At 44.4% G+C, this 13,985-nt stretch overlaps 1 protein-coding gene across 1 annotated transcript in view; it reads right to left on the bottom strand.

Moving 5' to 3' along the window:
- DAPP1 (dual adaptor of phosphotyrosine and 3-phosphoinositides 1) overlaps positions 1-13,985 on the bottom strand; it is a 53,364-nt gene that overhangs the window by 4,948 nt on the left and 34,431 nt on the right. Inside the window, exons 4-7 of the mRNA XM_043571724.1 lie at positions 9,644-9,774; positions 3,512-3,559; positions 2,205-2,267; positions 771-856 (exon numbers count right to left, since the gene is read on the bottom strand). Coding sequence (XP_043427659.1) covers positions 771-856; positions 2,205-2,267; positions 3,512-3,559; positions 9,644-9,774 — 328 coding nt within the window. The remainder of the gene's footprint in view (positions 1-770; positions 857-2,204; positions 2,268-3,511; positions 3,560-9,643; positions 9,775-13,985) is intronic.

Raw genomic sequence — 13,985 nt, forward strand, 5'->3', positions numbered from 1 at the left:
GAAGTTGGTTGCTCAACCAACTGAGCCACCCAGGCACCCCCCTTTAAGTGAATTTTTAAAAGATATCCATTACTGGTAGATGTTACAGAATTAACGTTCATTTTCTTGGATGTGTAATGGTGACACTGTTATTCTTAGGGAGTACATGCCCAGGTATATATAGATAAAGTGCCATGATGTCTCCAACTTACTTTCAATTTGTTCAGGAAAAAAAGTGAATGGAGAGAGATATAGCAGGTAATGGCAAAATACTTATAATGCATCTAACTGAAAGGTATGTGGGTATGTTTGAAAAACACTAAGGTTGATGGAAAATAAAGCACTCCTTTTTCAAGACACGTCTCCTAGTCAGAGAATTGTCATGATGCACTGATTAGGTTAGAACGAAACACTTTTGTGTTATCTGCCAGAAATAGTCATAATAATACAAATCACCCATTGTTGCAGTCAACAAAGTTAAAATTTTAAATGAGTAAAAAACTCCAAAGGAATAAAGCTGAGATGTTGGTGGCATTCTGTTACGTATATACTTATGCAGTGTACAACGTAAACAGTTATGCTGCCGGACCTGCTTATTGGTTTAAGTCACTTTAAATGAGGTATTATGTCACGCTCAGCTGTAGCATTCCTAACATACATACGCCGTGTGTTAGTTACATCCATGCCCCTCAGATCAAGACTTTTGTACATACAGGGTTTTTTTATTCCTCAGCTAAAGTAATTGTCTGCCAAGAAGACGTTTAAAATCATTTCCTTACAAGACAACTTACCAAAAACAGTTTACTCTTTCCTGTGAATAATCAAATTGTACAGCTGAACATTCTGTTAAGTCTAGGATCCGAATTGGTTCTGGTGACTTCAAAAAAGAAAAAGAAAGCAACTTATATGTCATCACAATAAAACACACAAATTTGTCCATCATTTATCCCCCTAAAAATCTTCCATTCATTATATGCCCTTGTCGATTTTACTTTCATTAAGGGGACCGATCATAGAGAACCTTCCTGAAGGGAAGTCATAACCCCTGGTTTGGGGATTTGCTATTCATGAAAACTGGACGTTAGGAAGAGATTGTCTTTATCAATTTATTTTATTTATTTATTTAAAAATTTTTTAAATGTTTATTTATTTTTGAGACAGAAAATGAGTGGGGGAGGGGCAGAGAGAGGGACACACAGATTCCAAAGCAGGCTCCAGGGCTCTGAGCTGTCAGCACAGAGCCCCACGGGGGGCTCGAACTCATCAACCGTGAGATCATGACCTGAGCCGAAGTCAGATGCTCAACCCACTGAGCCACCCAGGTGCTCCTTTATCAATTTAAATTTAGTGGAGATGGATTTTTTTAAATTATTTTATTTTATTAATAATTTATTTGTTTTTAATTTACATCCAAGTTAGTTAGCATATGGTGCCACAATGATTTCAGGAGTAGATTCCTTAATGCCCCTTACCCATTTAGCCTATCCCTCCTCCCACAACCCCTCCAGTAACCCTCTGTTTGTTCTCCATATTTAAGAGTCTCTTATGTTTTGTCCCCCTCCCTGTTTTTGTATTATTTTTGCTTCCCTTCCCTTGTGTTCATCTGTTTTTGTCTCTTAAAGTCCTCATATGAGTGAAGCCATATATTTGTCTTATTGGAGATGGATTTTAAACACAGAAGGGAGTCATATTTTTCTTTCATGTTTTTAAACGTCTACTTTCTCGGAAATTTGGTGTAGGGAAAGTGAGAAGAAATAAAATAATTTCAAACTGGCTTCATGAAATGGGCATGGGAAATGGACATATTTTATACTAAAGGGAGAAACTGCTGCAGACAAAGCTAACACACCCCAGCAAGACAACAAACCCATTGCCCTAAACAAGGGAATGATGTGCCTTGGGAAGCTGGTTTAGCAGTTCAAAAGATCCGTTTCTGGGACACACATCTCATCCTTGCGGAAGAACTCTGCCTAAGGCACAAGGCTGGCTCTGTCAGTGGAGCATGCAGCTCTTGATCTCGGGGTTGTGAGTTTGAACCCCGAGGGTTCATGTTGGGGGTAAAGATTACTTAAAAAGAAAACAACTCTCATATCAGGAATCAAGAACACACATTTCCAATCACTTATTGGCGTTTCAGGTACTCATAAAGAAAATCTCAGGGATTTCAAAGGCAGATGTTCTTTGCATCTAGAGAGCTGATTTTTAAAGGGCATTATGTTTCTCACCATCTGGTCTTTGAAGTATTTCAGCTCATTCCTGTGCAACGTGAACCATCTTGTTTTCCAGGTCTGAGAAAAAAATAATTAAAACATGCAGGTTTTGAATATAGGAATGCAATCTTGGAACTGGATCGTTTCCTTTAATTTCAATAGTATCTAAAAGATTAGATCCAATAAAATATTGTTGTGGTAAGTCATTTCTGAAGAAAAGTTTCAAAAAATCTACAAAAACTAAAGTGATTTCATGCTTTAAGTTCATAATGAAGATAGAGATATTGACATACTTAAATAAGAAGAAATGGTCTATCATAAATATCCAAGGTTATTTATAACAAACTACTAAATGTCTGTCTTATTAACTCTATAATAAGAATATATACCATTTTGTGAGCACCTACTATGCTACATACTATCCTTGGATGTTCGTATATATTATAGCCAATCCTTATATGATGCCAATATTCTTGTTTAACAAATACACAAATTGAAGTTTAGGAACCTCAAACCACATAATTTTCTAAGACTTGCCTAAGAATTCCACGGTATTGATGGCAGGAACTGGTGTTTCCCACCTCCTCCTTCTTACGTACCGACAGAACCCTCATCTCGGGTGGCAATGTGTCCAGTTAAAAGAGGTAACAGAGAACTTAAAAACAGATATGCTGTGAATATAAATACTTCTTATCCTTAGAAAGCATCCAGTCTAGTAGGGACACAAATAAATAAATACTTAGGTTGAACTCAAGCAGGCCAGTACCCATGAGAGAGGTTAAGTGCCCCGACTCTTAAAATAGGGAAGAGTAGACCTATTCCATGAAGGCCATCTTGGTACAATGACGTAAATGGAGGGACAGTTGGATACCCCACACTAGTAAAGTTCTAAACTGTGTTTCCTTTGGGATTTTATAACGTAGTTACGTTAATGCCAGTGATATTTTTGGCCTACTTTTGGGTAAACATTTTATACAATTTTCACTTCTTTGCTAAAAAAAATGAAAAAGAAGAATGTTCTAGAGTCAACTTGCTACTTTCATCCTTCATCCTCTATTGTTCCATTAAAAGGACTGTAAGTTTTGGGGAGTATTAACTGTAGGCCTACTCTCACACATTTGACTTTGCCAAAGACAGTCAAGTGAGTTTCCAGAATTTTGACCAATATTAGTCATAAAGATCAACTCTTGAAACAGAAATATTTTAACTGGGTCAAAATGAGTGGGCAAGCATGTTTTAAAAGAATGTCAACGTGGGAATTGAGTCTGCTGACATGCTCTCTTTCTCTGTGGCTGGCTCCAGGCAGAAACCCATTTCCTTACCTTGACCAGGCCCCCCTGTTTGGTGAGGTAACCCTCTTTGGTGCCCAGCTGAAAAAGAGAGAAGCACCAAGTAAAGCTCAGATCTATCACAACGTGATTTTTGTCTATTTCTGCCCTATTTTAAAAAGGAACACAAGTTTGCCATTGATCTTTGAGTAATCGCCTTCTTGAACATCCTCCCTGTGTGGGGAGAAACTGTTTGCAGACTGGATCTTCTGGGGGAATCCTATAGCAACAGACAACAAGTGAGAGACTCTCTTCTAACTTGAGTTAGCAATTTGCAAATATAAGCCACATCACATCACTTGTGAAAGTCGGGGTTGGCAAAGTGTGTCATGTGAAACCCATTGCTTTGATTGTTGCACGGCTATTACGCACCCAGGCACACACCCGTGGATTGATGTTGGGTCAATACATTTGGGAAACGCTGGACTAAGGAGAGACATTTCTTTACTTCCCCGAGTCTGTATGATGCTAATATGCCTTGTGAATTTTAAGAGGGAACAGTAGAGGTAGCATTTCCATATTTATCTTATCACGTGATCCTCTGCTATCCTAGCATCCCTTTTTCACAGACCATCTCTCGAGGCCTCCGTTCAGTGGAAAGAAATTTCGGGAATGCAGATTTATTGACACTTGAAGTGACAATGAATCATTTCTTCACTCATGTAGCATTGATTCAAGGGTAACTATCACACACATAGCTAGCACCTATAAAATGTAAGGAATGGTGGGGAACAGTGCAAATAGAAATATGCCTAAAACAAGGACCCTAAGGTGAAGATTTTGTAACTTCATAAATTTCTGAAGAAACCAAATTCCTTATAGGGTATTTTGTTCTATTATGATGTCACAATGTATCTTATATTAGTAAGATAACAGAATAAAGAGAGAAAAATGTGGCAGAAGCAAAGGGAACAGAAATTTTAGAAGGAAGGAGTCATTAAAAAGAGGATGAATCCCATAGCAGGGAAGCTAAGGAAGCTGACATTTTATTATTATACTTTTTAAGTTTATTTATTTATTTTGAGAGAGAGAGAGAGCGAGCAAGGGAGGGGCAGAGAGACAGTGAAAGAGAGAATCCCAAGAAGGCTCCACACTGGCAGATGTGGGGCTCGAACCCATGAATTGTGAGATCATGACCTGAGCTGAAATCAAGATTCCGATGCTTAACTGACTGAGCCACCCAGGCACCCCAGGAAGCTAACATTTTATTGTATTATAGTGTATTGTATTAAAAATTTTTTTAATGTGTCCTTAGTTTTGAGAGAGAGACAGAGACAGAGACAGAGACAGAGTGTGAGTGGGGTAGGGGCAGAGAGCGAGGGAGACACAGAATCGGAAGCAGGCTCCAGGCTCTGAGCTGTCAGCACAGAGCCCAATGCGGGGCTTGAACCCATGACCCATGAGATCATGACCTGAGCTGAAGTCGGACGCTTAACCAACTGTGCCACCCAAGAGCCCCAGAGAGCTAACATTTTAGATAGGACCTATTCTATGTCAGGCTCTTGAAATATATTATCTCACTTAATCTCCATCAGCAGAACCAATTGGTATTTCACATTTCCCAGAGCCAAAACAGAACTGCTTCTTCCCATCTGCCAAACCCGTCCCCCCTGCCAACTTGGCCATATGAGTAAAGTGCAGGAGGCCTACTCTGTGACTCCTTCACATACCACATTCAACCTGTTGCAAGTCTCGTCTCTTCTACCTTCAAAACACACCCTGAAGTTCACCAGTTCTTATCCCCGCTCTCGGTTTCCACTGCCACCGTCTCTCCCTGGACTGCGCCAACAGCCCCCCTAACTGGGCACCTCGCCCCAACTTTGCAACACATTCCACTTTGCACTTAGTGGTGAGAATGAGCGTCTTAAAATTTTAAAACTTAAATTACATTGCTCAAAACCCGTATCATTTCTCCTTGACACTTAGAACAAAAATAAAGTATTTATTTTCTCTACAAGGCCTTTCCTATTGTTAATACAGCTGACATTTTGGACGTGATAATTCTCCCCTATGTGTGGTGGCACATTTAGCCTCCATGGCCCCTGCCTTTGCTGGGAAACAAGTCTTCAGGGGTTCTCATGTTTCCGTATGTCTTATGAGCAAGGCACCAGCCCTTTGTCCCAGAGCTATTTTTTTTTTATTTAATTTTTTTTTCAATGTTTATTTATTTTTGGGACAGAAAGAGACAGAGCATGAACGGGGGAGGGGCAGAGAGAGAGGGAGACACAGAATCGGAAACAGGCTCCAGGCTCTGAGCCATCAGCCCAGAGCCTGATGCGGGGCTCGAACTCCCGGACCGCGAGATCGTGACCTGGCTGAAGTCGGACGCTTAACCGACTGCGCCACCCAGGCGCCCCTGTCCCAGAGCTATTTTTAAGGCATGCTTGTAGAACAAACAACCTTAGTGCAAGTGGGGGAGGGGCAGAGAGAGGAGGGAGGAGGAAGGAGAGAACCCCAAACAGGCTCTGCAGTGTCGGCCCAGAGCCCAATGAGGCTCGAACTCACCAACCTCGAGATCAGGACCTGAGCCGAAGTCGGACGCGTCACTGACTGAGCCACCCAGGCGCTCCTGAGCAAATGACTTTGGAAGATAGAAATACTGTTTCCCTCCAGAGGAAAGGCAGACGCACAGAAGTCTGGCATGAGGCTGTGGAGCTTTGTTAGTCTGCAAGCAGGGTGGGTGAAGTCTAAGGCTCTTCTCAGTTCTTGACACCCACTGATGCCAGGAGGGCCCCAAAGCACCGTGAATTTCCAAACACTCAGCTGGGCAGCAGGCCCCTTAAGAACCCCACTGCTGTAGGCGATCAACCCCTCCTTCCCTCAATAATCTCATCTTCCACCACTTGCCCTCTCGCTCACTTCATGCCAATCATTCTGATCTTGCCAGTCTGCAAAGCACCTCCGTTTAGTCCCCACCTCAGGGCTTTTGTACTGTTCTCTCTGCCTGCGACACCGGAAAACGTTGGTAACTTTCTGCCTGTATTGATGCACAATAAGCTTCATGGATTTGTCATTCCGCAGTGTGGGTGCAGCCGCACTCCACCAATCAGTCACCACTGTTTTAAAAACCCCATTGTACAGAACGTTCTGTGTATAGTCATACTGAGATGCTTGGGCAGGGGAATCCATCCCATACTCGGAGTGAGCAAAGAAGGTAAGCAATGAGGCTTTCAGAATTTGGTTCAAAGAGGTCTATTTCTACCTAAGGGAGCTACATCCCATGCTCGCGCCAGCTCTACAGATCAGGTCCTGCAATTTACTGTTGATAAAGAACACACGTAGTAGAGTATGGTGCAGCTGACCCTGAGCAGGGATCTCGGTGAGGGGTGGGGGGAGGGCGGGCGTAGCAGCAGGGATCTCGGTGGGGGAGGGGGGGTGTAGCTGAGGAGAATATGAAGTTACATGGACTGGACAAATGAAAGAGATGTGAGGTGATTGGTAAGGCGGTAAGGATGCATAAAGACGAAGTCAGGGAGGGGTGGGTTGGCTGGAAAACGATTAGAAGTTGAGTCTTTTTCTGTTTTTTTTTAATGTTTATTCATTTTTGAAAGATAGAGACAGAGCACAAGCAGGGGAGGGGTGGAGAGAAAGGGGGACAGAGAATCTGAAGCAGGCTCCAGGCTCTGAGCTGTCAGCACCAGAGCCCGACGCAGGGCTCGAACTCGCGAACCGTGAGATCATGACCTGAGCCAAAGTCAGATGCTCAACCGGCTGAGCCACCCAGGCACCCCAAGAGTGAGTCTTCATTTGGCCTTCGGTCTGTTCTGACTTGGGACTATTCATTGTCTTGCTTTCCTAAATGTTGCTGGTTCTGAGGTTTGATACTTCCTCTTCCAACTCTAACAAAGCTAAAATACCCCTTTCACCCAATTCCCACAATGCTTACTTTCAAGGAGACGTAGCAGAGTAGCAAAAAATGTAACGTGCGCCTGGGAACCAGGCTAGGCTACAGAGCTCCAATGACAAGCTCGGATTCTCGTCCTGAGAAGTGTCAGACCGCGGGGACGGCAGACACATGCACAAGTGGTTATTAGCCTCCAGCGTGATGATGGCAGGATCAAAGTGAACAGTGGGTGCTCAGAGCACAAAAGGGTACATTTTCACCAAAGCTAGGAAGTGCCCAGGAAGGCTTCCTGAGAGACACCAATCTCTGATGAGCCTTGAAGGGTGAGGGCACAGCAGTGGTGTTCACAGTGTACCTGAGGCAGGGAGAGGAGAAGGAGCAGAGCCAGAGGGATGCACATGACCGTGAGTGTGAGAGGAGCAGAGGTGAGGCCAGAAGGATGAACAGGGCCAGGTGGGAGGGGAAGACAGCGGCCACCACCCAAGGTTAAGCAGGGAGGTCAAGTGACAGATCCGCTTTTCAAGAAAGATCTCTTTGGTGGCAGGGTAGGAAAAGTTCTGCAGAGGCAAAGAGGCCACACGTTTGTCATTTGTAGCCTAATACCTTCAAGGGATGATTTTTTTCAAGTGTCATAGTTGCTGTCTAGAGTTGGTTCTCCATATTTCATTTTTTGTCTTCTTTATTATCCACACAAATCCTGATGTCTTATCCCGGGAGTATTTGGCAAGCAAGGCAGAGAGGGAGAGTGTGAGAGCTCTGAGCACAGGGCAGGGAAGCAGTTCTGGGAGGATTCCTTGCAGGCTCACGGCTCATAGAGCAAACAGAAATGGACTTGAGGAACAGTGAGTTGCACTGACATTGAACAAAGGCCCACATTGCAAAGGAGCGTGAATGTTGGGGCGCCCGGTGGCTCAGTTGGTTAAGCGCCCGATTTTGGCTCAGGTCATGATCTCACGGTTTGTGAGTTCGAGCCCCATGTCACGTCAGGCTCTGTGCTGACAGCTCAGAGCCTGGAGCCTGCTTCCGATTCTGTGTCTCCCTCTCGCTCTCTGCCCCTCCCCCACTCATATTCTGTCTCTCCCTCAAAAATAAATAAACATTAAAAGAAATTAAAAAAAGAAGTGCAAATATTTTCTGTCTGTCCGTCCGTCCATACCCTTCATTCAGGAGGGAAAAAAAAGAATAGGAAAAAAATAACATCCTGAGGTTTTATAGTCAAAGTGGGGAATATTGTTCCTCTGCAGACCATTGAGATGTAAAAAAATTTTTTCTTCCTTTTTTTAATGTTTTTATTTAATTTGTTTTTTTGAGAGAGAGAGAGAGAGAGAGAGAGAGAGAGAGAGAGGAGGTGCAGAGACAGAGGGGGACAGAGGATCTGAAGCAGGCTCTGTGCTGACTGCAGACAGCCTAGTGCGAGGCTTGAACTCATGCACCACAGATCATGACCTGAGCTGACTAAGACACCCAGGTGCCCCCGCCCCCCAAATTTTCTTAATATAAGAAACTTGTGGCAGAATAACAGTTTAGCCAACTATGTGAACATCTACATCTCTCGCCCATTCTACCAAGAACTTGTTTAGCTAAGTAAAGGGAAGAATTTAAGTGCTATTTTCTTCTTTTTTTATTTTTAGTGTTTATTTATTTTTGAGAGAGAGAAGGAGAGAGACGACAAGGGGAGAGGGGCAGAGAGAGAGCAAGACACAGAATCTAAAGCAGGCTCTAGGCTCTGAGCTGTCAGCACTGAGCCCAATAGGGGGCCCAAACCCACAAACTGTAAGATCATGACTTGAGCTGAAGTTGGACACTTAACTGACTGAGCCACCCAGGCACCCCTAGGTGCCATTTTCAAGGTACTTAGAATCCTCACTATGGCAATGTATTTTTTGATGATTTGCCAGATGGACCAGATGAACTGAGTCATGGGCTTCAAACCTTATGTTTCTTTCCAGGTTTTACATCACAAGTTAGAATTTTTATGTGAACAAACATCCTTTTAAAACTATCTAACTCAGTGCACCCGGGTGGCTCAGTCAGTTAAGCCTTCGACTTAGGCTCAGGTCATGATCTCACCGTACATGAGTTTGAGCCCCACATCAGGCTCTGTGCTTATAGTGTGGAGCCTGCTTGGGATTCTCTCTCCCTCTCTCTCTGCCCCTCCCTGGCTTATACTCTCTCTCTCGCAAAAATAAACATTTAAAAAATATAGAAAACCTTTGAACTCTTACTGCATATTACCACGTTTAGACAGTGAAAGCGCTGTGGTCAGATGGAGGGCCACTTACAGAGGGTGCAGTGGGCACGAGGTCACTTTCCGTTCTTCCCGTCTGCATTGCTGTGTGAACCCGGACAGATTCATAAATGGATGGTTCCTCCACTTTCCTTGGATAGGGATGTTTCAGAACAATCAGAGTGCCTGGACGAAGATAAAAGAACCTCATCAAAGAGGAGCCCCAGAAAGAAGGTCCAAATGCTAAATGACCAGATAACGTGTCTAGATTTCAGTCTCTTGTTTTTCACCTATTCGCTCATTCATTTCTCGACGTTTATCAAGTACCAACTATATGCCAGGCACTTAAGCTGGAGGCTGAAGACATAAAGCATGATGCGATGGTTTCTGTCCTCGTAGTGCTCAGACCGAACTAGCACGGGATGGCACTTAACGGGTAGTCATGTGCATGAACAGGGTGACGAGGCCAGCGTCAGAGATGTGGGCAAAGCATACCGGTGGTGCCCGGGGCCCCCGAAGACCCCTCCTTTGGAACACTTTGGAAAAGATTTCGTAGAGGAGACAACATGGATCCGGACCTGAAGCTACAACTGGAAGTTTTCCAGGTAGGCTTTATAAAAACCATGAGAGCAAAACCCAACAAACGCACGGAGGCATGGGAGGATTCAGTCCATAGACCTTATTTCTCACTCGTTTCAGAACAAGCCTTCTAACAGATCAGTGGATCTCAAACAACTGGACTCGTTGCATTTTCCCCACTGTCTCCTGCCACCCAATTAACAAAATAAACTACGTGAAGCTTTCGCTTTCCTCCAGTGAACATGACCTGACCTGGCTTATGTGTGATTGCCTTCACTTCCATCTGGAGGAGGGGATTGGGCAGCACAAGGGCTCCAAAAGGGGCCAGTCTTTGGGGCCTTGGGCATGGCACATTGAAGCTGAGAGCCCACCTGACACCATGTTTCTGACCTTCCCCCCTCTACACCCTTCCCTGCCCCAATCAACCAGCGAACAGGAACTAGATACTTTACAAAATGAGTAAGTTAAGGTTTTCTTTCCCCCTTTGCTATGGCTTCTTGCTTTTTATTTCACTGGGTCTTATAAAGGCAGGACGGAGATTGTACCCGACATGGGCAGAGATGTAAAGAATACAGTAATTCATTCAACAAATATTTCTTGAGCTCTACTATGGGCAAGACACTTGTCCAGGCAGCGGGACTACAGCAGCACACAAAGAAGATAGAGCACTTGATCCTCTGCTAGGGGAGGAGAAGAAAAAATGAAAAGAAGTATGTCAGGGGAGAGAAGTGTTATGGAAACCCTAATAGAGCAAGGTACAGGCATAGTGGGGGATGAGGGTGGCATCAGGAGAAGGTGGTATTTTAAAGGGTGGTCAGAAAGGCCTCTTGGAAAAGGTACTTCAACAGATTATAGAAAGTATGGACCTTGAATTAGAGTGAGAGAGAGAGAGAGAGAGAGAGAGACGAGGAAAGAGAAAGACCACCTCTGCAGTTAAAAAGCACTTGATAGGGGCGCCTGGGTGGCGCAGTCGGTTAAGCATCGGACTTCAGCCAGGTCACGATCTCACGGTCTGTGAGTTCGAGCCCCGCGTCGGGCTCTGGGCTGATGGCTCAGAGCCTGGAGCCTGTTTCCGATTCTGTGTCTCCCTCTCTCTCTGCCCCTCCCCCGTTCATGCTCTGTCTCTCTCTGTCCCAAAAATAAATAAACGTTGAAAAAAAAAATTATAAAAAAAAAAAAAAAAAAGCACTTGATAACAATAACAGACCTACAAACAAAGCCCAACCATTCCACGGAACTCGAGCATGCCCAACGAACTGACTGCAAACACACAACCATGGCCTCTGATACTGCGCCCACGTGGCGCCCTGCTAGCACTTGAAAAGGAACCCTGAGAGAAGCCAGGAGAGGGTCCTTGACCTTGGCCCCAGAAAAGAATGAGACTCTGGCCTCCTCCTTCTTGAGCATCCAGTTCACACCCATAGCGTTGGGATCACAGCGAAAACTGGCCTTCACAGCTATCTGAAGCCCTGGTCCCACTCTTGCACATCGTCAGTGCTCTCCTGTCAACGTGACCCTTTCATGAGAACAGATCCAGTCATATCAGGACAAGAGGCCGGTTACGGTTTGACAGTCATAAGGAAAGCAGAGACGCGTGAACCAAGAGCAGCCGTTGTGCAGGCTCAGGGGCCGTGTGACACAATCACAACGTGCCAGATGCTTGCAGAATGTGCGGTTGGCTCCATGGTGACCCCCCACCCCCCAGAGAACCACCCCCGGTGATGCGCCAAGCAGTCACCATGGCATCATGGAAAGAGCCACCCCTGCCACTCAGTGCCTGTTGACCTTTGGACGGTCATTCTAGCTTCTGTTTCCTCCCCGGACACAAGGGAAGAATTACCTTGTCTTTACAAGGCTCTTTGAAGCACCAAATAAAGAACTGTTTGTGAAAAGGATAGTGAAAAAGAAAATGTTAGATATTATTATGCTTTGATATAGAGTAGTTGTAAACTGTTAAGTGAAAATCTAACGATTGCGTCTTTGGGAGCATGAATTTTTAAATGTTGAGTTTACAAAGACCCATGTGTGACATTGTGCTGAGAGTAAAAATGGCAGAGTCTAGGAGCCACTGATGGAAGCTCCAAGATGTACTGGTGCCTCCTAAACCCTTCCATCTGATCGTGGAGGAGAGGGGACTGGATCCCAGTGTTCAAAGCAGCTCGCAAGTTAGAAAAAAAGTGAAATCTTATGCTTTCTCCCCTTTCCATGCATTTTTCTAAGCTTATTGATTTATTTTGAGAAAGAGCGGGATAGAGGCAGAGGGAGAGAGGGAGAATCCCAAGGCTCTACATCATCAGCACTGAGCCCAAACTGTGAGATGATGACCTGAGCTGAAATCAAAGACTCAGATACTTAACCACCTGAGCCACCCAGGCGCCCCTACTTTTCCATGTTTAATATGAAAATACTGTTTTATAAGGATCCAAACTACATCTATAACCCCACTTAAAAAAATTTAATGTTTATTTTTGAGAGAGAGAGAGAAACAGAGAGCGAGAGAGAGAGAGAGGGAGACACAGAATCCGAAGTAGGCTCCAGGCTCTGAGTTGTCACCACAGAGCCCATCAGGGGGCTCAAACCCACAAACCACGAGATCATGACCTGAAGTCAGACGCTTAACCAATTGAGCCACCTACGTCCCCCAATATGAAAATAATTTTTTAAATGATGCTTTAGAAAGATGTATCTAGCCAATTTTTTTTCTGGCACGTACCCAAGTATACTACCTGTAGTGGTTTCCTATTGCTTCTGTAAGAAATCACCACGTAGCGATTTAACACAACTCAAAATTATTACTTTACGGTTTTAGAGGTCAGAAGTCTGCAATGCGTCTCATAATCTTAAATCAAGGTATTGGCAGGACTGCTTTCCTTCCGGAAACGCTCTGGGGGAGAATCCATTCCCTGTTTTTTCTAGCTTCTAGAAACTGCCTGCATTCCTTGCCTGGTGGCCACATTCCTCCATCTTCAAAGCCAGTAACAGTGCATTAAGGCCTGCTCACACTGCCATGTCTCTGGGTCTCCCTCTTGTGCCTCCGTCTTTCACTTATAAGGATCCTTATGATTACAATGGACACACCATTGTAATCGCACACCTCCCCATCCAAAGTCAGCTGACTTGTACTCTTAATTCCATCTGCAATCTTAATTCCCTCATGCCACATAACATAACATATTCACAGGTCCAGGGAGAGACATGGGCATCTTTGGGTGGGCCATTAGCTTGCCTACCATAGTACAGTGCCCAGGAGATAAGCATAGCCTTGGGGGCCAGTTGTGCTATAGTGTAAGATCTGTGTGCAAGGAATGCTGCCTGAGTCGCAATGCTATAACCACTTGGTATTATGAAGCCATTGCCTTTTCAACAGGTGCATTTCCCCACCCTGTGAGTCTCTTTAGAGCAGTGCCAAATTTACCTTTGCAATCCCACTTCCTGGTAGAGATGCTGACATAATGAAAGCTTGATGAGTGAGTAGATAAATGGATGCCACAGTAATTCAGGGTTAAGTCAGAGAAGAGCCTGGGAGGAACCAGCCTCCCAGGTCTACGATTACCCCAGCTTCGGGCAAGGCCGGCTTCGGCCACAAGGCCAAGTACAGCTGTCCAAATCTCCACTAGGGGGAACCAAATTCTATTTCGAAAACCTCTTCTAAATTTTCACCAACAAAAGCTAAACTAAGGGAAATGATATGGAGTCAACAGGAAAGTACAATTGACTATACATCGACTTTAACTAGTAAGACCATGAAGGAGGCTGGATTGAATGGTGGAATGAAGAAAATGGCAAAGCACTTATAAAATGACAACTTCCACTGATAA

The sequence above is a fragment of the Prionailurus bengalensis genome, chromosome B1 (assembly GCF_016509475.1).
Source record: "Prionailurus bengalensis isolate Pbe53 chromosome B1, Fcat_Pben_1.1_paternal_pri, whole genome shotgun sequence".
NCBI classification, from domain to species: domain Eukaryota; kingdom Metazoa; phylum Chordata; class Mammalia; order Carnivora; family Felidae; genus Prionailurus; species Prionailurus bengalensis.